We start from the raw sequence: 27,403 nt of genomic DNA, 5'->3' as shown, positions 1-27,403 counted from the left end.
AACAACCAATTTTTATTCTCTTTTTTTCCCCTTTTTTTTCGTTATAGTAACAGTATTATTATTTTATGGGGCCACCCTATATATATATACACAATATGACGAGAAAAAACTCGGAGAGGTCGGCATCCAAACCGGAACGAAGAATAAACGAGAGAGAAGTGGATATATCGGATATACCTACATATATTGAAAGAGTGAGAGATGGAAAAAGAAAAAAAAGAAAAAAGAGAGAGAGAGAGAGAGAAAGGGAACAAAAAAAAAAGCAGCAAAAAAGAGACAGACAGACAGACCGGTGTATACGTATGTGTGTATGTGTGTGTGTAGATGAAAGAGAAAGAGAGAAAGAGAGAAAGAGAGAGAGATATAGAACAGTCAGAGGGTGATTCCCTCTTGACTAGGTCGGGCCGATCGAATTTTATGATTTCTACCCATCTCGTTTCTCGCGGTTCTGACCTACCCTTACGAATTTCAACGATAGGTGCTGCCTGTCTGATTTTACTCTCCCTTTATTTTTTTTTTTATTTCTTCTCTCTCTCTCTCTCTCACTCTCTCTCTCACTCTCTCTCTTTATCTCTTTCTCTCTGTCTCGTTTTCTTTCATTCTTTTCCTCTTTTTATTTTGACATTCACGATGATATCATCTTCGACGAGACTCCTCGGATTCATCAATGAATCAAATACGAAAGTTGAGAAAAACAGAGGGTAGGGAAGGGGAGGGGTGGGGTGGGGGGTTTTAAAAAAACATATAGGTACACATACGCATAAATAATACGTGCACTACACGCATATAGTATATCATGAAAGGTACTTTTGAACTTTATCGAAGTATCGATAAAGAAACGAATTCCAAGCTTATCTCTCGGTGAGACACCAAACTTTGTAACCCTTCCCCTCCTCCTCCTCCTCCTCCTACTTCTCAATTCTTGATATCAAACGATACTTAAGAGTAGATATATATTTTTTTTCTTTTTCTTTTTCTTTTTCTTTTAACATCTTCACACTGACATGAGTTTTATGATTTATCGATTTCTTTTTTTTATTTGTTTTTATTTTACAAATGATATTACAAGAGAAGAGAGAGAGAGAGAGAGAGAGAAAGAGTTGGAGTTTTATTGCGTGATTAGTCTTTTAACATATTATCGTTGAGTATCATTGTGAGTAGCTCTGTTGAATTGTTTTTTTTATTTTTTTTTTTTTTTTTTAAGATGAAGAGTATGGAAAGAGAAAGAAAATATTCATTAAATGAAAAAAGAAAATGGAGAAAAAGAAGCATTTGTTAATGTTGCATAAAAACGTATTAATGCATTGGACTAGCTAAGTAGCTTCAGTCTATGGAAAAAGATATTAATAATCTTCTTCTTCTGCTTCTTCCCACCGACAGGGTGTTAAGAATGGATCTCGTTTTTTTATTGGTTGATTTTTACACACAAATTAGTAATTATCGTTTAGATATTATTGGGATTTCTAGCAGTTGAATACGCTATCTGGTGGCTACATTCAAAATTAGAGTAGATAGGTCGAATTGCTACGCCCCCACGTGGGATTTCTAGCACTTGAATACGCTATCTGGTGGCTACATTCAAAATTAGAGTAAATAGATCAAATTTGCTACGCCACGTCCCTGCCAGAGATCCCAATATTATTGCAAATCATAGGAAATTAAATTTTAAACTGGATAATTGTTTAAAAAAGATAAAAGAAACTTAATCAAATATCCGTTAAAATTATTTGTCAAACTATTTTTTAACAAAATTAAAAATAATGTACAAACATTAACAAAATGTACATAATAAAACAATTGTATCCTTGTATCGAGGTTAAAAAGAAAACTGTAAGAAAAGATAATGTGACTCGGCAAAAACTTTGGATCGAAGGTTAATGACTGAAGAGGAGACGGTACGACCGATCGAGTATCCTTTAAAAAGAAATGAAAAGAAGAAAGAAGATAGTAGAAGTAGGTGACCCTTCCTTCCTTCCTTCCTTTCCTTTCTTCGAATCCCCAAAGCGAGACGTCGCGGCGACGAGACTTTGACCGAGTTTTCGAACGACTCTTATACGAAGGGTGAGTGAGAGAATGAGTGAGATAGAGATAGAGATAGATAGATAGATAGATAGTGAAAGAGTGAGTAAAAGGGAGAGATATTGAGATAGAGATAGAGATAGAGATAGAGAGAAAGAGAAGATCGAGCTCGTCGCTTTACTCGAGGACGACCTCCTATCGCTTCGTATTGCCCTGAAATTTCTCGCTTTGGCTCGTGTCACTGTTACTAAAGCCGTTTAGAGTCTCCATAGTTGAAATTGGTCGGCCACGGTGCCACGCTATTGGCTGATTTGCTAACAGAGGCGCCATGCTAAGCGCAATAATCTTCTTACCGTTGATATTCCGTTCTTCGAACAAATTTGGAAGAATCGTAGAAATGCGTTTAAATATTTTAAATATGGTCCTTCTTTTCGATTTGTTCACTTTTCTATTCAAGGAAAATAACTTTATTTCGTTGATTAATAATCTCGGTAATTTTTTATAATCACTGAAATATACCAAGTGGTCAAAAGACTTGTGGCCAGCCATTTTGAAATGTTTCTATATATGTTACATTTAATCATAAGATAACAGATAGATATACTTGTGTGTCAATTAATTATTATTAGGTGGTTTGGAAAAGTCGTTTCATATTTTTTCTTTTTTGGTAAAAATGAAGATTAATTTTTGCTTCGAGGTTAAACCTAAACTCATAAATAGTTGAATTTGATAAATTTAACCTCTCGATCGATCTCGTGTGTTACTATTTGTCGGTTTGCATCTCAACTAATGCCATTATTGCGTCAGCAAAAAACAAAAGGACTTTTCAAACCACCTAATATTATAATTTTATAAAAATTTATTGTACGTTATACATTTAAATTATTATTATTATTATTATTATTTTGAAAGAAAAATTATATATGTTAAAAAGTGTATTGTTACATGTCATGTTGAATTATGTCAGACATATTTCAAATTTACATCAATAATCTTTATTTTAATAATATAATTTAAAAAAAAAAAAACACATGGTCCTTCATATGTTTGTTTTATAGGTATAAAACCAAACTCAATGTATATATCGCGATAGGGAAGAATACATTTTCGATTCACTTTAACGATCTTCGTGCTAGCGTTATTATCGTTGAGTCTCGAAACAATCGCGTGATTATAGAACGTTTTCGTTCGTCGCAAGTTGATCATCATAGGTATATAGTCGGCAAAAACCCTATATCGACGTGTTATTGCTTATCTACTAACCAACCCAATGAATCCTCTAATTATTATTTATATAGATGATCGTCCCTCGAACTATAGTCGAATCTAAATTGTTTGTGTTTCTTTTTTTTATCGAATAATTATCGTGGAAATAAATAAAAAAAAATTAAAAGAAATATGTGTATGTTTCTATGTATATACGTGTGTATGTGTATTGTGTTTGTAATGAAGTGTAACAATAAATGATATAAAAATTCGCAATGTTAAATAATATGCAACGAATTGAAAAAAAGTTTTTAAATAATTCACAACAAATCATTCATTTGTCAAAATTCTATAATTTTGGTGTTAAAATTTGTGGACAAAAATTCTAAACCAATTGCAATTGAAAAAAAAAAAATAATGAGAGAGAGAGTTTTGTATTATATAAAATGAAATTAAAACAAACAAAAAATTGGGTTAAAATTCAATATTTTGTTAAGCTTCGCGTTAAGACCAAAAAAAAAGAAAATAAAAAAAATATATAATTTCTGCACAGAGATGGAAAAAGTGAAGGGAGAAACGTTACGAATATTTTTTATATAAATTTATATCGTTATAGAACGGATAATTTTTTTTTTCATTAAAAAATAAAAATGCAAGAAGAAGACTTACGAAAGCAACGTTTGCCCCCCCCCCCACCCCACCCTACAGAATTTCAAATGTGTCGTGTGTAAAATGTTTTGATCGATAGAAGAAGTAAAAACCGTAAGAGGATGTGATGATATATTCTCTTTCTTTCGTTTATCATCGACAAACTGTTTCTCTTAACATGGTTTTGCTATTTTACAAATATTACGACAAAAGATAGACAAAATGTTGGAAAGAAGAAAAAAAAATATATAAAGAAAAACTTTCTTTATCATCATCTTATCTTTTTCCTTACACCCCTCACCCCGTCCCTCCATCCACCCTTCGGTCCTTTATTCTTTCTCTTTTTATCGTATTCGTTTGAAAACATGAAAATGATTTACAACAGCAAATTGACTTTTCCTTTCTCCCATTATTACTGCTATTCTTCTTCTTCTTCTTCTTCTTCTTCTTAGTTAAAGAATTCGAAAGTGAAAATATGTTGTCTGACCCTTGACAACTTTATTTAAGTACCGTAATAACTTCTTTATTAGGATAGTCAAACAATTCGTAAAATGCATTGAACAATTTTTCTTTTAAATTTAACAGAAAAAAATAAAAAAATATGACTTTTATGGATAATAAAAAGGGAATAGAGGAGGGTGGGTGGGGGTTGGGTTTGGGGAAGAAAACATTCTTTGACAAAGTCGACCTTGTGTAAGTATCCTTCGAAACTTTCAGAGTTTCCCGCCGAATTCCAGCACAAGTTTTGGTGTCCTCCTTCAAACTGGCTCTCCCTCTCCCTCCCTCCCTCTCTCTCTATATCTATCTCTCTCTCTCTCTTTCTCTTCTCATTTCTCTCTGTCTAACTCTACCTACTTACTCGAACTCTACTTCTTGTGGTAATATCTCGAAGAAGACGACGAGAAGTCAAAGTTTCCAAAGGTTACTCTCCTAAGAACACAATCGTCGTCAACCATGAACAAAACAATGACGATGAGCTCGTTCTTATTTGTCAACAGCTACATTTTCCAATTCTAAATTAATCAGCTGATCGATAAAATAGATTGTTTCACAATTTTTTTTTTGTTTTTTTTCAAACAACATTAACCAATCAAATGCGAAACAGAAATATCTACTGACCAATCCCAACACCCCGTTCGATATAAGCCCCCGAGCTTAGAAAAAAATGTAATGACGATGAATAGACATAAAAAAAAAAAGAAAAATAAATGTAGGTCATTGGACCGAAATTGAGAACTTAAGAAACATGGAAAGTATTATAATTGGAACTGACCAATCATAGGGTTTCCTTCTTTTTCTTGCTAGAATTTTGTGTATTTGAATTTAGAGAAAATTATCAAGAAGACGATGAAGAAAATGAAAAAAAGAATGAAAAAAAAATAAAATAAAATACACGCAATAGACGTTCGATCCCATCGCTGACGATGAACAGCGAACTCACAAACCAAGGCCGTCCGCTCACGCACGCGCGAGTAGAAACCAAGCTATACTTTGTACATACATACATACATACATACATACATACATACATATGTACATATATATAAATATAAGAATATATATAGAAACGTATATACGTGCTACACATACACACCAAAATACATATACATATATATATATATATATATATATATATATATATATATAGAGAGAGAGAGAGAGAGAGAGAGTACATAAGTCCGTACGTAGGTTCGTTCGTACGCGCGTTAACGCCGGCTGCATCTGACGCGCCATTACGCGATAACCTCGAAGCGTCTGTCCGTGAAAAAGAAGTCGAGTTAGCTAGCCGAGAAGCGGTCTTCTAGCTTTCATCACACAAGCCAAGCAAAATTCCACGACGGTTCCATCTTTCCTTTTTTTTTTTCTTTTTATCGTCCAAATTCAAAAGAAACAAAGGCATAGAAGAGACAGACAGACAGACAGACTGGCAGAAAATGCATAGAAAACTTGGCGCCATTTTTATCTGTAATAAATATGGCGTCTACTTTACTTTTATTTTATTTTATTTTATTTTATTTTATTTAATTAGAAATTTCTAATACGATATATTTTTCTAGTTTAATTCGATAAAAAGTAAAAAATGTCATTTGTTATTTAATTTGATTATATAATTAATTGTTTATAATATATATATGTTTATTAATATTTTGGCAACATATAGGAAATTCAAAATGGCGCCGAATACATTCTCCACGTCTCCATTTTTTATATCTGTTTATCGCCAAATTATTTATAACATTTAAACGTATTAAATATTAAATTGTTTGTTTTGTCTCTAGTAGAGATTCGAGCCATTAAAAAGATTTTACAATTACAAAAGTGTAACATTTCTTTCTTTTAATTGACTATTTATTGTTGTAGGTTAGGAAAGTTCAAAGAAGAAAAAAGACGTAAAACAAGAATGAAAGTATGAAAAAAAGAAAGAAAGAAAGAAAGAAAGAAAGAAAGAAAGAAAGAAAAAAGAAAGGACAAACGATTGGAAGGATTGGAGGCGCGAAAGCACTCTGCTACGAATCACTTTTTCCCCAGTCTCTTTTCTTATCGATTCTCCATTCCCCTTTATCTCCATTTTTCTCTTTCTCTTCCTTTTTTCTTTAGATCTCTTTTCCTATCTCGCTCGCCGTTTTACCGTGTGCAACAGATTAATCCGTCGACTTTTTTTTCCCTTCCATGAAGAACGATTCCTCTTTCCTGATCATCATCTTGGATTCCATTGATCGAACGATCGATCCAAGTCATTTTTGTTTCTCTCTCTTTCTCTCTCTCTCTCTCTCTTCCTTTTATCTGCTTCTTCTTCTTCTTTCTTTTTTTCTTTTTTATAAATCATTACAATTAAAATCAATGCAAGCATAACAATTAATAGGTTAATCGAAATTACCAAATGATTTCTTTTCAATCAATTTCTTCTCTGCAGTGTAGGCTTGTCGTTAACCCTTTCGCTACTACGGACCACTATAGTGGCTCTCCTTAAAATACCGTGTATTTTATATACGATGAACATATGCAGTTATAGCACTAAGTCAAATATCCCACACACTGGGACATGTAATTTTAGTGTTTTTTCATTTATTTTGATTAAATATCGGTAATATCGATAACAAAATTAGTTATAAATAAAGTGCAATTTCGATGTTGCTACACGTATTAGCAGCCCGTACAGTAGAAATAGCACCGCGGAAAATACGCCCGTAGCGAAAAGGGGAAAAAAAATTTCAAAGGAACAAACAAAAAAAATTCAGCTAATAGTGATTATTTCTTGTTGTTGTTTTTGGTACTTAGGTATTAACGTTACCGCAACAAAAATTCCGTTAATGTGCCAATAAAGAGCAATCTTGTTGTTCGCACACACAGCAACCGTCAGGGTTGCGTCAGGGTTGCGTCAGGATTTCGTTCGATTTTCGAGGGAATTTTGCTGCGGTAACGTTAATATACGTAAGTACTAACAATTTATTTTAAAACTTTCTTTTACCGTCTTGTTACCTGATGGTAATTAATTAATCAATTAAACAAATGGACAGTCCCCAACTAGATGGAGATATCATTTTAGAACGATAAATTTCAATATTATTGGAAGAAATAAAAATTATTTGTGATAACGTTGAACGAGTAGAATTATTTTTTTTTTTTTCTGTCCACCGGACACAACATCGCGAGTTCGTGAAAAAAAAAAAAAAAAAAGAAAGAAAAGGAAAAATAAAATATGAAAATAAATATTTATATATGGAGAGATAGATAGAGATAGAGAAAGATAGAGAAAGAGAAAGAGAGAGAAAGAGAGAGAGAGAGAGAGAGAGAGAAAATTTGACGAGAATGTCTCTGAGGTATTACACATTTAATTAACCACGGCGTAATATCAACAATTGATTACTGCAAAAGTTGACTGCGTCCATAAATAATGCCATGGTCCATGAAGTATAACCATGAGAAAATATTTTGAATAATATTATTCTTTCGGATAATAATAAATTTCATCTGTAAATATACACGTAGGATGGATGGATAGATGGATTGGATGGATGGGGATGTTGCTTGATTGTTTGTTGCAACAAATAATACAGAGAAAACTAAAAAAAAAAAAAACAAAAACAAAAAAAGTGTTTATAATAATATGATGCAAATAAAAATGTTTCTAAATGATTTTAACAAAACAATTACTCTTTCACCTGACTAACTATTTAAACTTCTTAATTTCTCTCTCTCTCTTTCTCTTTTACTCTCTTTACAAAAAAAAAATTAATCATCAATTGAACAAAAATATCATTTAAAAAAACATACTGCGACATATGCTGTCGCAATCAATTCAAAACTCAATCGTGAAATCACCGTTGTTGATGATGCACTGTTATGGGGACATTTATAGGTCCCAAAGTTCTTCAATCTTTTAGGCATAAAAGTTATTTTATCCAATAATCGCTTGAAGAAGAAATGAACTGATCTTTCTAATGGGACACACTAGGACTGATTTTTCGTCGTATTGAAAAGAGTTCAATCATCATTCCTAAGTAATTTATCCAACTATTTTTTCAAAGGGATAACATACAACCTTTTATCCATAGATTATGTCATTTCATCAACTAAATTTCTACATATAATATACCCATCATAGAAACGTGTTCTCTCATTTCGTTCTCTCAATTTTCGAGCCACCCCTCCCCCCTTAACTCCTCCTCTCCCCACCACTATTCCCTATTATTCATTATTTCGTCCATCACATTGTACTCAGGTATAATAATATACACACAAGTGTGTATTCGTTGCACACATACACATACCCATACACACTCATATATGTATATTCTCGAATACGTATCGATACAATACACGTATAAAGAAAATTCGTGTCTGTCGGTAAACCGTTGGAAAACTGGGAATATAAATATTTTATTGAATAATTAAAAGTAGCTTTAATTATCCACAACGTTATGGGTTTGGCTATGCCATACAGAGTGAAAGAGAGAGAGAGAAAGAGAAAGAGAGAAAGACTATATGGCAGCCAGTTTGATTCCGGGGTGCTTCGAAAGGCCGCTACTGCTACCACCACCACCACCACCACCACCACCACCACCACCATAGCCGCCGCCATACCAAAATGCAATTAAAGTTGAATGTAAACCGATAGGGCGCTGTTACATGAAACTCAAAGGGGTAATGATTACGCGAGCCGTTGTAATTTATTGCACCGCATACTCGTTACTCTCCTATTGTGTAATTTGGCGATACCGGCCATAATTGCGGCGCTAATGAAGCAATGCTTCCCAGTTTGCGATTACTTTTTATTTTTTTTTACTTTTTTTTTCCTCTCATTTATCGACCCCCAGCCCCCTTCCGCCCCCCCCCACGTTTTTCGTACATTTTTGTTTTCTTTCCATTATTATTATTATTATTATAATATAATAATAATTATTATTATTGTTGTTAACATTGTTATTACCGGATTGAACTTCCCAAATGAATGAACGAACGAACGAACGAACGAACGAACCAGTGGAAAAACAGAAAGAGACGACGAAAATATCTGTTGGGAGCTATTATTGATAAAGAAACTTAATATAAATAAAATATATAACAAATGTAGAGTTTATTTTATACTTTGGGTTGTAACTTTTCGTGTGGTATAACTGCTAGATTTTATATCGAAGTACTTAGTTTACAAGTTGAATTCTTTTTGTTCATTTTGTATTGATAATTGTATGAACTAACCGATAATTACGGTGATATTTATATAAAAAAATAATCGTTTTCAACACATCGCTTTCATTTCAATGTATCAATAATTCAATTTGTTTCATACTTAAAGTATATATATATTCATTAAAGTTTCTTGATCAGTTTACATGCATTTAATAATCATATGATATGATAATGTTGTATAAAAAAAAAAAAAAAAAAAAAAAAAAAAGCGAAATTTTTTTTGTCAAGAAAATCAACTGATGATATGTGTTATCCAAGATGGATGATGAATATTTTTCATTAATTTAACCTCGTACCTACGTCATCCATCTACTGTAGTATTTAATCTCTCTATTTCCAGAAACATTTCCTTGATAGGAGAGATGTCAAGCATATATCGCGCGATTCGAATGTTCCGCGTAGAGGGTAAGTGGGCAGAATCCATGAACCCCATTCCATTGGCGGTGATTGAAACTAAGTTGCGCTCACCGGCGCAACTGGTGGGAGATTCTACTCTCTCTCTCTCTCATAACTTCACACACATTAATGTAGCCAGTCACAGCCAAAAAAGAGACCGCTCATCGCGCTGTGATAAATTCGACGAAATAAGTCGTACAATACCAAAAGTAGAACAATAACCATAATAATAATAATAATAATAATAATAATAATAATAATAATCCAAGAAGTAAGTGTTTCAAATTTAATTTCTCAACGATTTTATTCAAATCGACTACTAACACATTTTGTTTATCTTATTTTTACATTCTTGTTTCAATATTTTGAATTCATTATTAATTAAAGACAAAATTTTGGGTGCTTACGTATTAACGCAATCGCAGCAAAAATTTCGCTAATGCGCCAATAAAGAGCAATCTTGTTGTTTGCACACAGCAAACGTCAGGGTTGCGTCAGGGTTTCGTCAGGGTTAGAGACTGTTTTGAATCTATGTTAAATTCTACATCGGCCCATTTTCCACCGAAATCCAATTGTGTGTGACTACTTTTTATAAATAAAATCTTTTGAATTTTCAAAGTGTTTCGATTTAAAATCAAGTTTTGTTATTCTATAATTTGTCGCAACAATTGAAGGTGTAGATTGGGCGCATTAGCGAAATTTTGCTGCGGCGACGTTAATACTTAAGTACCAACCATTGTGAATCAACAATTTTATTATCTTACACAAATAAAATTTGCACAATTCTTATCGTCGATCAATACGAAATTTTCTCACGGTATTCTTTGGTGGGGTGGGGGTGTTAGGTGAGAGGAATAAATAATATAGAAACCAACAAAAAAAAAAAAAGAAATCATCTTTGGTTAAGCGAATTTTCTCTATCTTGGGAGAGGTAAAGAAAAAAGAATACACACATACGTATATATATATATATATGTTTGTAACGTGTATGTAATATGTATGCAGCTCAACGTTAAAAATGGCGTTTCGAAGGAACACACGTCGAGAATATTTTTCGTATTCGTAGCGACATTGCACGTCGCGTGCGCTCGCGCGCTTCTAGCTGTCCGTCTGCCTGGACGAAAAGGTCGAAAGAGCGAAAACCATCGGCGAAACCGGCCGAAAGAAGCCGAATAAACACGAAACGTGTTCATGCATACACGACACACCATCATCACCATCCTACTCATACCTATCTATATATATAATATGTGCATGTATTACCTATGTATGGTGTGTAAAAAAAGATGGGAGAAAAAAAAACTCCATTCGATTTTCACCAGATTTTTGATTATGTACAAACGTTGTATTGCATTTAATAAGTTAATATTTATTAATTAGATCTTAATTGTGACAAATGCGTTCGTATTAAAGCTTAAGAAAATAGAGATAATTGAAGTTTCTTGTTGTTGATAATGATATATATATATATATATATATCCTACTCAACTCTTTTTTATCCATCGAGCTCTCAAGAAGATTTCTTTTTTCCATCGTGACTCATCGCATACATACTTGCATACATCAAATGCATACAAGGTGTACTGAAAAAGTTCTTAGATCGTTTGTATAGATCTATTAGCTTTTCTTTTCTTTTCTTTTCTATTCCATTCCTTTTTTTTTTTTTTTTTGTCTTTTCTATTCGACAAACTCACAAACTCGTTTTTTCTTTAACTTACAGTTTTAACACAACACAACATGCACATGATACAAATTAATTTACAAATTATTCTCATACATATTGAATCCGATTTATACAACGTGATAGAAAATTAGTTATACAATCTTAATAGAGAATTTATACGAAAAGAAAGAAAGAAAGAAAAAAAAAATGATTCTCAACGAAATCGATTAATAGATCGATCGTTCAAAAGTCCACGTGAACATTTTCTGAATACATCTACAAAAACAAACTTCTTCTTCTTCTTCTTCTTCTTCACCCTGTACAATCATTTATACGTACATATATAGAAATGCGCATACATATACATGTATGTATGCATGCATATATGCATACACAAGAGCACAGTAGAGAGACATACCCTAATACCGAATGATCGCAACGAAACGAATCGAAATTATTCGCATAATTTTGTTTCTTTTGTTAACAACAACACATTTTAGGTATGTACATTCGCCATATAACTGATTCCAAGTCTAACGGCTAAAAGAGTCGACCGTGTTGAATTGTGTAATGAAAGAAGCGGGATCCTACGTCTTAAGCAATCAGGAAAGTGGAAACCCGTTTCGTTCGTACGATCTTCCTCCCCCTCCCTTCCCGCCCCTAGCTGCCCCAGCCGCCCCAGTCGCCCCCCGCCAGCCCCGGCTGGACGGTTAACCGGTTATTACTTTATTTGTATACTCTCGTTCATTCCTTCCTTCCTTCTACATATTTTTTTGTCTTCTTTTTGTTTTTGTTTTATTATCCTTTTTATGTCTCTTACTTATTCCTTATTTTTTTATTATTTTCTATTTTTTTTCTCGTGCAACGTTGACTCTGTGCTAACTGGCCCACTCTGGACATATGTACGAAATGACGACGACAATACGCATACACCACACGCATATATTGTCCAAGTATATATATATATATATATATAACAACACAAAATAATACTGTTCTTCTACAAAATGCGGCTTCCTTTTTTTCTCTGTGATGCGCGCGCACAAACACACGCGATAGCGAATGCTTAGGTTAGAGTGAAAGAGATAGATAAACTTATTTTTATTACCCTCCAAAGCAGCCGAAGGTCTTCAGAATGTAATACGAAACGTTGAAATTTTTCACGTTGGCGAATCTTAGGTTATTGCGTGCGATTGGAGGAAGAAAAGAAAAGAAAAGAAAAAAAAAGTGCAAAAGAAAGGAGAAAATGGCGGAGCAAAAGAAAAAGCAAAAATGGACGCGGGTGGAGAAAAAAGAAAATGGCGGAGGAAGTCTTGAAGATACTTCAAGACAAATTGGGGGAGGGATTTGAATGTTATATGAGATTGCAATAAAAAAATAAAAAATAAAAGCAAGGAAATAACGAATAGACACGCAAACACGATGATCTTTGCTAAGGAAGAAGAAGAAGAAGAAGAAGAAGAAGAAGAAGACACGGTTGCCAGATTTCCCATGATTTTCCGAAAGAATATTCTTATCTCGCAGAGACGAACGAGTTCCGGCTGAAGAAGCAAGGCAAGCATGGCTGGCTTACGTTGTTACGACTTTGCACGAAGCATTCTGTCTCTTTCTTTCTTTCCTTTCTTTTCTCTCTCTCTGTGTCTCCTCCTATCTCAGTATGCTTCTCTTCCTCTCACGAATATTCGGGTACACGAAACTTCGATGACCTTGAGAATCACCAACTCGCAAACTTCGCACGGTTGCCATACTATTTCGCATCTCGCATTTCGCGTATTTCGTTTATTTTTATTATTACATATTTTCTTCTTGTCTCTGCATCTTTTTATACTACACCATCATCAATAAACTATGAATCATTCGTTACACATTAGTGACTTAGAGAAACCTTTCATATTTATTTCTTTTTTTTCCTTATTAGATTAAAATAACAACAATTTCGTTGGATAATAATTTGTACCGTTAGAATGTTTAGATAATCATATTTTATTAAATATAAAACAAAGAACAGAGAGAGAGAAAGAAAGAGAGAGAGGGAGAGAGAGAGAGAGAGAAAAGAGCAATGATCTAATTTCTGGAACACATAGTCTATTTATAATCTTCCGATCCTAACCTATTACCATCAGCTGTTCGTCTCTCGGCCCGTATCACGTGACCGTGAAGCAGCTACAGCATCAGCGGCAACGGCACAGCAGCAGCAGCAGCAGCACCACCACCACCACCACCACCACCAGAACCACCACCAACACATTACCAATAGTATCACACTATTACCCACCCGTAAGAAATATCACAGGGCGATAAATCTTCTCGTCCTGCGTTAGTAACATATCCGAAACTTATCGAACCTTACCGAAGATTTTAACGATACGTTTCTGATGATTGAATATTTTCAAACAAAATCAAACAAACTAATCCACTAATTAAAGTGGCTTCTTTCAAAATGCAAAATGGACGATTAAAACTATCCACAAATTCATTTATACTAATGCACATTTATATATTTTCTTTATACAAGTGTGTACGCAAATGTTATATTTTTTAATAAAAAAGAAATATATTATTCGCTGATCTATGGGGTACATATCATCATAGTATATAAATATATTTGATATAAATTATTATCAAGAGAAGAGAGTACCGATTAGGTTTCGAAAGGAACAAATATGAAGAAGAAGAAGAAGAAGAAGAAGAAGAAAAAGTTAGTAGTCCGGCAACGTTGGGCTTCTGAGCGAAGAGAGAACAGGCAGGCCGACGGTACAGTACAGGCCGATAAAAATAAATTTGCGCCCGGAATAATCGCAGAGCTCTCCCTCCCCCCTCCTCCTCCTCCTCCCCCTCCTCCCTCTTTCCTCTCTCTCTCTCTGTCTCTCACTCTCCCTAGTGATTCGTACGAAACGTTGGCTACTCTCTAGGTGATGGCCGCTTGGTATTACTGGTAGTATATATTGCTGGTGGTATTGCTGATGCTGGTGTTGATGTTACCAGCTCGTGTCTTGCATTGCTTAGGAAATATTCGAGAGAGAGAGAGAGAGAGAGAGAGAATTTAATGTAAAAATTGAATCCCCGTTTAAAGATAGGAATGATGAAAAATTTGAAGGACCGTATACTATTACTTTTACTATTACTAGGTACTACTACTACTACTACTACTCTTAGTCTTTTGTTATGTCATCGGTCCAGTACTTTTGAAACGTGACGTAGAATGAGAAAGAAGCCAATGGTACACCAACACAGTAAGCAACAGAAAGAGTGAGAGGGGAAAAAAGGGGGGAAAGAGAAGGTTGTATTTCGAAATCGCGATACCAAAGTACCAAAGAAGAGGTAGATATTCCTTTTACATTTTTACAGACACTAGAGAGAGAGAAAGAGAGAAAGAGAGACAACTGTAAAATTGAAAACTCGTAAGAACTCTTCAAAGATCTCGTCATTATCACATTTCTTGAATCTTAAACCTTGTGATGATTCGTTGATAACGATAACGATAACAACATTCATGGATGAGAAACTTACTTCGTTATCGTTAATTGTAAGTATCACGAAACGATATACTTTTCGAGAATCTCCATACACGACTAGCTTTCCCTTTCGATTAAACGCCTAAAAGCTTCTTCTTGCTTAACACAGTTCTGTTCGATAGATGAGGGAAAACGGAGGAAACGAAAATAAATATAAATTCTAGTAGTACAGTTTCATTTTTTTTTTTTTTTTTTTGAGTTAACACATTTCTCTTTGTTGATTTTTCGTATGTTTATTTTTCTTTTTAATAATGGTCATTTCCCATGATCGTTATTCACCAAACGTGATTGGTCGTTTACCGATTATTCCGCAGACAGAGGATGATGCTTCCATATGGTTTTTTCCTCTTTCTCTCTCTCACTCTCTCTCTCTCTCTGTTTTATTCTCTCCTACGAATGAGAATGCACTACGTTTTTTAAACGTCGAACAATAACAAGATCGTAAATGTTTAAATCGTTTTACAATCGAGTTAACGACATGACCATGAACTATTGTATCACCTCTGAAATTTATTCATATTCGAAATAGGAATTTACAACTCGTTCATGTTTCGATTAAATCACTTTTTCCTTTTATAGGACCCAAAAAAAAAACAGTACAGTACAGTATAGTACAGTACAGACCAGACCAGACTAGACCAAGAGATAAAAAGAGATAAAAAAAAGAAAACATTAAACTCCTTAACAAACTTCATCTCAGTAATTACGAATATAAATAAAACGACAAAAGGAAAATGGCCGATTAGATAAGAAATCGACGAGTAGTAGTCTTCTACACTCCTCTTGTATGCTACTGTCTTTCCTAGAGGAAAAAAAAAACAAAACGAAGAAACTAATAATAACAAGCTACTTGCCATCACCTTTGCTTAACGTAAGATAATTTGAAAAAGAAAATAAAAACAAACAAACATAACTATTAGTCGAACGAATAAGAAACTGCCATTAGGCGTGAGCGATATAACATATCCTAGCAATGAATAATTGTCTCGTAAACTCTACCATTAATAACATTACTAATAAAATAAAGAGTTAATAAAACAAAAAGTCTATGTATATATATATATATATATATATATATATTATTTATTTCAGTAATGAAAGAATGAAAGAAAGAGTAGTCAGAGTTATAGTATAAACATAACACGAAGAAAGATGGTGGGTGGCATTTTGATAAGTTGAAAACTATTAAAATAGTTAATGAAATGAATAATAATAATAATAATGTGGTAATAAAATGGTAGACATCTTAGTTCTTGTTTTTGTTTCGTTTAATCTAAGAATGATTTGTTCATAAGGTGTTTTTTTATTTTTTTTTTTTACTTATTTAATAACATTGCTAATAAAATAAAGACTAATGAGAAAACTACGGTAGACATTTTCCTTCCTTCCTTCCTTCCTTCTGTCTTTCTTCCTTTCTTTCTTTCTTTCTTTCCTTTATCTTTCTTTCTTTAACAATGGAAAGAAGGATCGAAGAAGGATTTAAAGTAGAATACAACATAGTAGAGTTGAGTAGAATAGAGTAGAATAGAGTAGAATAGAGTAGAATCAGAGTCGGTCGAGCGGACTTTTGAAACGACCTGCAGTTTCTCTGTGTTGTATAGGTTATGTTGAATAGAGTGAGCAAGCAAATAGCAAGTAGAGTGAGTGAGTTGGAGAACGAACGAACGAACGAACGAACGAACGAACGAACCAACCAACCAACCAACCAACCAACCAACCAACCAGTAAGAGAGAGATAGATGGAAAGAGAAGGAAGAGGAGAGGAGGAGGAGGAGGAGGAGGAAAGGGAGGTTGGAAAGGATGTGGGAAGAGTAAGAGGAGGATGGTTCGAGAGTACGGTGAGAGGTGCAGAGAGGAATGTGTGCGAGAAAAGGAAGGAGACGCGTGTTACGAAACCGTGGTACGCGTGAGCGCTATGAACAAGAGGGAAAGAGATAAAAAGAGGGACAGAGAGAAGGAGAGAGAGAGAAGAGAGAAGAGAGAAGAGAGAAGAGAGAGAAGAGAGCTCGTTGGATGAGCGGCTCTCTTCGGCTGGCCGTTCGCTTGGTCGTGTTCTCTCTGCCTTTTTTCATCCACCTTCATCTATCCTTCTCTCTCTCTCTCTCTCTCTCTCTTTCTTTGTCCTTCTATCTCACTCTTCTCTCTTCTCCACCTATCAGTCTGTCTCCCTTACTCTTTTACGTACACGCTCACGCACCACTGAACAGTTTCTGTTTCCTCCTCCTCCTCCTCCTCCTCCTCCTACAACAACTCCTCCTTCACCCTCCTCCTCCTTCTTCTTCTTCTTCTTCTTCTCTTCTCTCTCCTTTCTCTCTCCCCCCCCCTGGTCCCCTCTTACCCTGCCCCTTGTCTCGGTATTTGCTTCAAGTTAAAATAAAAATGAGAGAAGGTATACGAGAGAGAAAGAGAGAGAAAGAGAGAGAAAGAGAGAGAGAGACATCTCGCCCGCGCTCAAACGCGTCTCTCCTTGCGATTTACGCACGTCCGAAGAGTTGACTTTTAAAAAACTCTTTCGTTCTTTCGTTCCTTCCTTCCTTCCTTCCTTCGTTTCTTCGTTTCTTCCTATCTTTACCTACCTACATATCTTTTTACTTTGCCCCATCTATCCAACAATTTTCTTTTTCTTACTTTGTTTACATTCATATGAATTTTTGGTTTGTTTAAGATTGAAGAACGTCGAGAGAATGCAAGTAATCGACCGAGTAACCGAATTTTCAAATAATCGGCCCAATTTCTACTGGTTACGTTGCTGCTATAGATTTTTGTTTCTTTTTTTCTTTTTTTTTTTTTCATTTAAATTTAATCTCTCACTGTATTTAGTAATTATTCGTCGTTATTGTGGAAATAAATAAATAGATGATACATTTTCTCTATTATAATCTTAAAACATTTGATTAGATTTTCTTATTTCTTTCTCATATTTTATCATTATAATAGTTTTGAACGTGATCATTCATCCATCCATCGTCTAAGAGGGATAGAAAGATAAATAAATAAAATGAAGAGAATAATAAATGATACATTTGAAAACTCGTTATATTTTTTGACATCTTATATTACACCTCCTCTTCTTTCTCTCTATTTTCTTTTCTTTTTCTCTTTTTTTTTTTTTTTTGTTTATTTTGAAATATAATTTGTCGTTTTAAGAAAGAAAGAATAAAATTAAAAAAAAAAAAAAAATTGATAATAGTAAGGAAAAAATGAAAGGTAAAACGCATAGAAAGGCCAAACACAATTCAGACGTTTTATTCGACGAATGCAAACAACGGTGGTGGGGGTCACGGTCATGTTAGAACAATAATAATCATCATATTCGCGAAATATATGTATATGCACAAACAACACACACATTTGGCATATATGTCGCGTAACATAATCGTGTCCCATAGATAACTAGATAACATATTCCTAGATAGCATTTTCAAGTTATTATTATTCCTATGCAAAAGCATGTTGATGCTTTATGTATTAACGCCACCGTAACAAAAATTTCGCTAATGCGCCAATAAAGAGCAATTTTGTTGTTTGCATACAACAGCTTTGTTGTTTGCACACAGCAACCTTCAGGGGTTTCGTCAGGGTTTCGTCAGGGTTAGAGACTATTTTGAATCTATGTTAAATTCTACATCGACCCATTTTTCCACCGAAATCCGATATTGACTACTTTTTATTATAAATAAAATGTTTAGGAATTTTTCAAAGTGTTTCGATTTTAAATCAAGTTTTGTTATTCAATGATTTGTCGCAACAATTTAAAGTGTAGATTATTGGGCAAATTAACAAAATTTTGTTGCCATAGCGTTAATACGTAAGTACCAGCATGTTTAGTAATAACAAAGATCTATTGGTCCAAAAAGTGGTTTCCTTTGATCATAATAGAACCCACCAACCAGGTGACCAAAACTTTTTTCTACAGAATTTCATTGAACACGAACGACCGAAGAAGAATTTCCTTCGTCTGTTTAAGATTAAGGAAGGTCGTGGAATTCGAAAGGATATCATCTCAATTCTAACACCTTTTCAAGTTTGATTCCATCGACTTACTTTCCCTCTCTTATTTTTCTTTTTCTTTTTTTCTTCTTCTTCTTTTTTTAGAATAAAAGTCAAAGACCGAAAATTGTTATTTAAAATTATAATTAAATATCATTTGCTCGTCGTGATATTTCTTTGTTCAATTTCACGAGTATAATTTTTAAAATATGCAGAATAGAAAATGAACAAGTTAACGAAATAATCGAGTAGTATTTTGATTGTGTGTGTGTGTGTGTATGTGTGTATATATTATTTTTTGTTTCTTTCCTTATTCGACTACACGATTAATATTTTTCATATACGTAAATTAAGAAATTAAGAGAAATAATCGAGTTTTCTATACAAATCTCGATTGGTTTTATCAAAAAATACTATGTTCATAAGATATACAAATGATTTGAAATGAACAAATATAAACGAATAATCAAATAGTAATATAAATAATTATTTGTAATGTTCCTTTCCGATTAATAAAATAACAACGTAATAATTAACTTTCCCGTTGTTTCGATTAATCAAATTTTATTTCCGATTCAGCCTTGACATCTTGATTATTATCTTTAGCCCTCAGGACATTCTAAATTCACTAATAACACAAAATTAAGATATTAACTAATCAAGGGGAATATATCTATATATATAGTCATCTTCATTATCTTTTCTTTTCTTTTCTTTTGTTGAGTCCTTTTTCGTTTCACAAGTAGTACGATCACAGAACAGGTAAAGAGGGATAACAAGAAAAAAAAAAGAAAAGAAAAGAAAAAAAAAAAGGAATGTATTTTAAATGCCTTCTATAGACTTAGCGTTACATCGATCCTCTTCCTCCTCCTCCTCCTCTTTTCTTCTTTTTCCCTTCGTATAACCCTAAACGGTCTCGAATCGGTTGTATCGAGAAATACAGGTTCGTCGAGAACGACACAACACAACAACGACAACGACAACGACACGATTACAAGTGTGTGAGTTAGTTTATTCATGTATTCCATAACTTTGGAATACATGAATAACTTGTTTGGGGGTTTCTCAGTCGACACTGCCTGAATATGGGAGGAGAGTAGAAGAAAAGGTGAGAAGGATTGAGAGAAGAAGAGAAGATGATATGAAAGACACACGAAGAAGAAAGAAAAGAGAGAAAAAAATATGATGGAAATAGAGAGAGAGAGAGAGAGGAAATGATCGCAGACTCCTGCGATCTTATTGATAAGCTCGATTTATCGTCTGAGGATTTATCTGCGACACGTGGCTCGCGCCTGCCACCCTGCCTGCATTCACGTTTCTTCTCTTTTCTTTTCTTTTCTTTTCTCTTCTTTTCTCTTCTTTTCTTTTCTTTTATTTTCTCTTCTCTTCTTCTTCCCTTTTATTATATGTATTTCTCTTTCTTTCTCTCCCCCTTCATCTCACTCAAACTCATCCTTTCCTTTATTCCGCGCCAAAAGACCCTCCCTTCATATGCCACGTGCTTTTCGCGTTTACATATTTTTTTTCCCTACACCTAGCAGCTAACCTCCCCCCACCCTTACTCCTCCCTCCCTCCCTCCCTTCCTCTCCTCCTCCCTACCTTCTATTCTATCCTTTTAACCCCTTTTTTTTATTATTATTATTATTATTTTGTTGATCCACGTTCTGCTGTACACGTATATTGTACTACATACTCTATGTATAACCAACCCCCTAACATTATTTCCTACGAAACTTGCGAAGAACTTTTTCTTCCCTTTTTTTTTTATTTTGTTTGTTTGTTTTTTTTTTTTTGCTTCTTCTTCTTCTTCTTATTCTTCTTCTTCTTTTTACTCTTGAGTTCGTCGCACAAACGAATTTGTCGTCAGACATTTTTCTCTCGCGATCCTCCCCGACACCATAACCTCTTTTTTACTTCGTCATCGTCCTCCTCTTCCTCCTCTACTATTCCTCATCGTAAAAACTTTCATCCAAATCTTTTTTCATTCTTAGACCACCGAGCTTAAACTAAACTTTCTACCCAATTTTTTTAAAATCCTGGTTACACTTTTTGCAAAGTTACTTACTTTCCTTTACTTTCTTTTTTGTTTTTTTTTTTTTCTAATCGTAAAATTATGGAAAAAGAAGAAGAAGAAGAAGAAAAAAAATAAGAATTACCAACTTTTAATCCGATAATAATATTTTCTCTTCGTTTATATTATGTACATAAGAAAGAAAGAAAGAAAGAACAAAAAAATACATTTGTTTCGTGTATGATGCAGTTTGAACGCATAATCATAATCCCCTTTTTTACTTCATGGTATAAATTTGTCTGTTGTGTTAGAGTCAAAAGTTGTCAGATGATTTTTTTTCTTTTTTTTTTTTTTTTTTTTTACCAAGGATTTACCTTCTTATAATAAAACCACCAAGGATTTATAAACTTTCGGCTCAACTTTATCACTTTTTTTCTTGTCTTTTTATATGTGCAAATAATTAGAAAAAAAAATAAAAAAAATTAAAAAAGAAAGAAAGAACGTATGAACGCAATTATAATACAAATGCGTGTTATTTCTAGCAAGTAGTGTAAAATATAGATGGATGGATGGATGGATGATTCCTAGAAGCTTAAACGCATGCAAATAACTTAGCACTTTTTGCACGAACAAAGGACGAATTAAAAGACGTAAATACATGTGTACAACGTTTTGCAAGTTCGTTTGCTGCGCGCATGGATGACATAAACAAGAACGTGTCTCTGGAACAACATGGGATTGTGGTCGGTCGATTGATCGATACCACCGCACGTGTTTTTCTCTCATTGTTATTTAGTAATGAAATAAGCGGGATAATGAAGTATTTGTGTGTCTCGATAAATATCGAGAAAGATAGAAACAGAGAAAGAGTGAGTAAGAGGGATAGAGAGAGAGAGAGAGAGGGAGAGGAAGAGAGAAAGAGAAACATTTGTTTCCCTTCGTCGTCACAGGATCCCATTCGTTTCTTAAAGATAGACACTGTCTTGTCGACGCCATGTTTTTCTTAAAAGTTCTCCGATACCACGTGACCGCGCTAGGTCACATGACATCATAGCAGAATTTTTAATTAGACTTTCGCGCGGAAAATCAACCTCATCCCTCTTGATAAATAGAAAGTAAAAGTAAAATAGATAAGACACATATCTATATATGTATATATACTTAAACGTATATGTATACGTATTATATAACGTTTGGATTAATTCCGAGAAAGTCATCGAAAGGATAATGATGTTTATCAGAAAGCAAGGAACAGAATATATTGTAATAAGAGTTGTCCTTGGACCCTGTAACTTGTATCGTGGATCTAGATAACAACGTAGAGGGGGCAAGTAGAATTTCGTTAAAGAGAGGTGGTAGAGAGAACGGTTGGCAAGGGATTGTTGAAAGAGAAAATAAGGGAGAAACTTACATCTTGTAGTGATGCATGTGGTGACTAAGATGCAAGTCGGCGGCATGCTGTTGCTGAATCTGCTGTTGCTGATGCACGGACTGATGGTGGTGTGTCTGCGGGGGATCCAAGGTAGAGGCACCCAGCAGGGTGGCGCTCTCCCTGAACAGCGTTGCCACCTGCATACTCGAAGAGATCTCTGACGCGGGGAAAACCGCGATGAGGATATTTCACCTCTTCTCTTCTCTCCTCCTCTTCCTCTTCCTCCTCCTCCGCCTCCTCCTCCGCCTCCTTCTCTTCGTCTTTTTTTTCTTCTTCTTTTTCTCCTGCTGCTGCTCTTCTATCTCTTCTATCTCTTTTTACTTCCTCAAGAATGGTCCTTCTTCTCTTTCGTGGACCTTCGTCCAAGTTAGTTTCGATGACCACCAACCGACGGACCGGATTTGTGCAAATCCCACCTCTACCTATTCTTCTTCCTTCTCCTTTTACTTGGGAATACAACTAGCACACTGTTGTATCTCTTCCTCTCTTTCTTGCTCGGCCTGTATTCTCTTCTATTCTTCCTTTAGCACCTCCCCCACTTTCTCGTTCTTCTTCTTCTTCTTCTTCTTCTTCTTCCACTAGGACTCTACTACACTAAAACTACTGCTACAACTACAACTACTATTTCTCTGGCGACGCTGCCACTGTCGCTACTCCACGAGACGACGACGACGATGCTCTTGGCGTTGCTCAGGCTAGTAACGATCGCTTCACCACCGCAACTACTACCACCGCCACCACCACCACCACTACTACTACTACCTACTACTCTACTACTACTACTACTACTACTACTACTACTACTAGCAGCAGCAGCAGCAGCAGCAGCACCAATACTACTCTACTACCACTAGCAACACACGTCCGTCGCACACGAATACGACGGTGTATTCGTTCCGTCGCGGCGACGGGACCGACGGTGCGATCCGTTCGGTCGCCGTCGACGACGCGACGACTCTCTTATCCACGGATCCTTTATTGTTTAACTTATTCCTTCGATTCTTCTATTTTAGAACAATTATTTTCTCTCTCTCTATCTTCTATTATTACACTTATTACTATAGGGAGAGAGAGAGAGTGAGAGAGAGAGAGAGTTATTATACTTTTGGGACACACAAGAATAACGTCTCTTCTTCTCACTTTAAAGAAAGAGAGAGAGAACAAATTCGTTGTCAGTGGCTCAATCAAGACCCCTTGAGCTACTCGTCGTCGTTTTCGTCCTCGTCGTCCTCGTATTTAGATTTGTCCTTTCACCTTTCATCATCTTCATCGTCGTCGTTGTCTTCATTATCATCCGCTGCTTCGAGAAACGACGACACAACAATCTCATAAGCAGTACTTACAAAATACTGACCGGGTTAACTTTCGAGACACCCGGTATGTACACAACCTTTCCGTACTCTCTCTTTCTCTCGTTCTTGTTCTCGTTCTCTCACTCACTCACATATAAACACACATACTCTTTCTTTACTTAGATGTATGTGTGCAGTTGACACTCGAGTACACGTCCGACGGAGCAACGAACGAGATTGCCACTCCACTTCTCCGTTCTTGAATTCTCTTCACTCTTCTTCTATTTTTTTTTTCTTTTTCTTTACTTTTCTTCTTTTTAATCTTCAAATATTATGTATCCAACACGTATAGATGTAACGGCGGAAAATAAAACTTGAACACCAATGAAATAACAATTAATACGTGAAGATCACACAACAGTGTTCGAATTTTCGTTCGAATTTTCCGCCAAACGCTAAGAAACAACGAAACAACGATTTAATTCGAACAAGTTTAATTGGACGGAGAAGCCTAAGAAGTATAAATAGAAGTGGAAGAAAAAAGTTAATGACAGTGATGACAACGAGAATGACGATGACAATGATGATGAAGATGATGATGATAATGATAATGATGATGATGATGATGATGACGACGACGACGACGACGACGATGAGGAGAGAAGTAAGTAAGTAATCCGAGGAAGCAACCGAGCGTGTGTCGTATGTATTCCTGGGCCGTCGGTGGTCGCCGTGTGACGTACCGGCGGCGCGATGCACCCACGCCCCGGACGGAGCGCTTCGTCAACGCTGCGATATCTCTTCGCACTGTTCCTGCCAACTCCAAAGATCTCCTTCCTGCTATTACTCCCTCTTTCTATCTTTTTCTCTATCTTCCTTCTTTCTATATTCCTATCTCTACTTTCTGTACGTATCTATATGTATTATATACATATACATATATATATATATATACGTTTTATATGTGTATATATATATGTATATATTTCTCACTTTACCTCTCTATTTCTCCGTCTCAAACAGTGCACGAATTCCAATTGAATAATTCGAATGAGTAGAAGTTTAAGAAAGGTTTATCAGGGATTCCGTAACGCTCTTCTGTCTTTATCACGCCAATCTTCATGCACACACGCGTTTCGATTTTTTCTACCCCTCTCTCTCTCTCTCTCTCTCTGTCTCTAACCTTCTCCCTTGTTCTTTCTCTTGTTCTCCTTCGTTCTTCCTCCTTTCTTTCTTTCTTTTTCTCTTGTTCTCACTCTCCACTCTACCCATCCACCTACTCTTTATCTCTCTGTCTTTTTTTCTCTTTCGAGCCGCGTAAACACGCGCGAGCGCACATCTATTTCACTATTTTATGTCAGCGGTAAAATACGCGATGATCGCGTTTACAATAACCGCTCGACACTGCCTGACCGTTCGTTCGTTCGGCAGCACGAACCTCTATGTTCGCACGTTTCCGTCGGTACTCGTTCACCTTCGCGCACGCTCGGCTACAGAGCCTGCGGCAACGCCGGCCGCCGACGCTCTTCTACCCTGGCGCTGCTTTTTCCTTCCCCCTCCCTTAGACCACCTACCACTATTCTGTCTCTCTCTCTCTCTCTCTCTCTCTCTCACTCTTACCCATTCGTTCTTCACCGAGAACACTCTTTGCGTCTTTTTCTTTCTTTATTCCTCTCTCTCTCTTTTTCTCTCTGAACATCCTCTTTGTCTCTCTCTTTCTCTCTCTTTCGGTCTCCCACATATTCTCCATCTTTGTTCATCGCTGTAACCTCGTCTCTTTCGCACTTTCTCTCTCCCTGTTTCTCTCTCTCTCTCTCTCTTCGTCTATCTATCTATCTATCCATCTATCTATCTCTATCTCTATCTCGCTTACTTCGCAACGTAACCGAGGAATAGCGAGGCGGATATCGATCGTCACCGATCGATGGTAAATCGAGGCACGCGCTCTTCGATCGATCGACCAATGACGACCGACCGTTGGACGGTTTCCTTCATCGCGGAAGACCACGAGAAAGGCGCCGCTTGTGGCGCGTCCCGATTCAGTTTCGCGAATATCATCTGAAGTATTATTTTATATATTTTTGTATTATCTTAGAAAGAAAGAACATTTGCTTTGTCTACCTAAATACGATCGTCCTTCCTTCCTTCCTTTTTACCTTACTTTCTTCTTTATTTCTCTTTTCGTCATCGTCTTTGGCTTATCTTAGGAAAATACTTTAAAGAAAGGATATTAAACGCCGCGACCGACCTCGCTGATATGATTCTGCGCGAGAGAACGTTTACTACTACTGCTTCTTCTTCTTCTTCTTCTACTACTTCTGTTTTTCTTTCTCTTCTTTTATCCTTAACTGAGTGTCGCCCATAAAGGTGTTCTTTTTTTCTACGAAAAAGGAAAAAGGATCTCTCCAAGATTATTCTACGTTACTAGAAAAATGCCATGTTTTTCGAAGGATAACTTTCAACATCAGCATTGACTTCGAAATATCCTTTACTACGTAAACGTACTAATTCTTCATCTTTAAGACCAATTCTTCATTTCAAAGACCAGATCGAATTGACCTAAACACATAAATAAATGTTTACTTATCTGTATTCAAATTTTCTACCATTACCCATCGTTTCTTACATATTTATTTTCAGGATTTATGCGATTATGATACTTAAAAAAAAAAAAAAAAAAGTAAGAATAGGTATGATGTTATTTCAGTTTTGTTTTATTTAATATTTTTATTTTGTTAATATGTATCTCTGTTACATTGTACATCGATTGAAGTAGAATTTTTGGAAGAAAACTCATTTATCCCGCTTGGGCACCACCATCGCGAGATTCTACGCCCCTGCGCGCAAGGGTTCCTTCGTATACTCTCTCTCTCTCTCTTTCTCTCTTTCTCTCTTTCTCTCTTTCTTCTTCAGATTTTCTATCTCTCTCGTCGTTCTCTCTTCTCTTCTCTCTTTCTCCATCCCTCAGCACACCCTCAATCCGCTTGCTCGAGCACGAGCGCATGGCAGGGTTGCACCGTGAACGACGAGAGGCGAATATGGCTCCCGTATGCGTGTTTGTCCGCCATCCTATACCTGTTTCTCTATGTATATATATATATATATATGTACGGATGGATATATATATGTGTGAGTTTGTGCGCCTCAGCGAAAGGCAAGTAACTCTTGTACATAGGGAGGAAAAGCTTCGTGTGCGAGTACACGCGGTGACCCTGCGCTGTCGAATAGAGGTGGACGAGGAGGAAGTTCAGGGCCGCATCGCGGTTAGAAATATTGCACTTCTTTTTACCCGTTTGCCAACTGTGTTTCATCATTCCTCCTCCTCGTCATAGTCGTTGTCGTCGTAGTTGTTCTACAAGTTTAAAAATTCACAGCGCGGGAAATGTGAATACCTGTTGTTACTTCTTTTGATGTAATCAACGCGTCTATAACCGAAGAAATAATTATTCATTCGATATTTCATCTATCATTTCTCTCTTTCTTTTTTCTTTTTAATTTCTCGCTTTTACAGTAATACCCACGTTGATACATAACTTACA

At 35.5% G+C, this 27,403-nt stretch overlaps 1 protein-coding gene across 3 annotated transcripts in view; it reads right to left on the bottom strand.

Moving 5' to 3' along the window:
* The window catches only part of Tdg (Thymine DNA glycosylase), an 81,009-nt gene extending 55,609 nt beyond the window's left edge, over positions 1–25,400 (bottom strand). Inside the window, exons 1-2 of one of the 3 annotated variants that reach the window (XM_015329276.2) lie at positions 24,863–25,400; positions 22,552–24,319 (exon numbers count right to left, since the gene is read on the bottom strand). In XM_015329276.2, coding sequence (XP_015184762.2) covers positions 22,552–22,715 — 164 coding nt within the window. In that variant the 5' untranslated portion in view covers positions 22,716–24,319; positions 24,863–25,400. Of the gene's footprint in view, positions 1–22,551 lie in introns of all 3 variants that reach the window. The other 2 variants (XM_015329277.2, XM_089174820.1) reach the window with 2 other exon arrangements.
* Between the last annotated feature and the right edge of the window lie 2,003 nt (positions 25,401–27,403).

This window comes from Polistes dominula, unplaced genomic scaffold (assembly GCF_049000335.1).
Source record: "Polistes dominula isolate Pdom_NZ unplaced genomic scaffold, Pdom_raw_medaka contig_16, whole genome shotgun sequence".
Classification (NCBI taxonomy): domain Eukaryota; kingdom Metazoa; phylum Arthropoda; class Insecta; order Hymenoptera; family Vespidae; genus Polistes; species Polistes dominula.
Note: the sequence above shows the minus strand (reverse complement) of the source record. Positions and strands in the feature narration are given on the sequence as shown.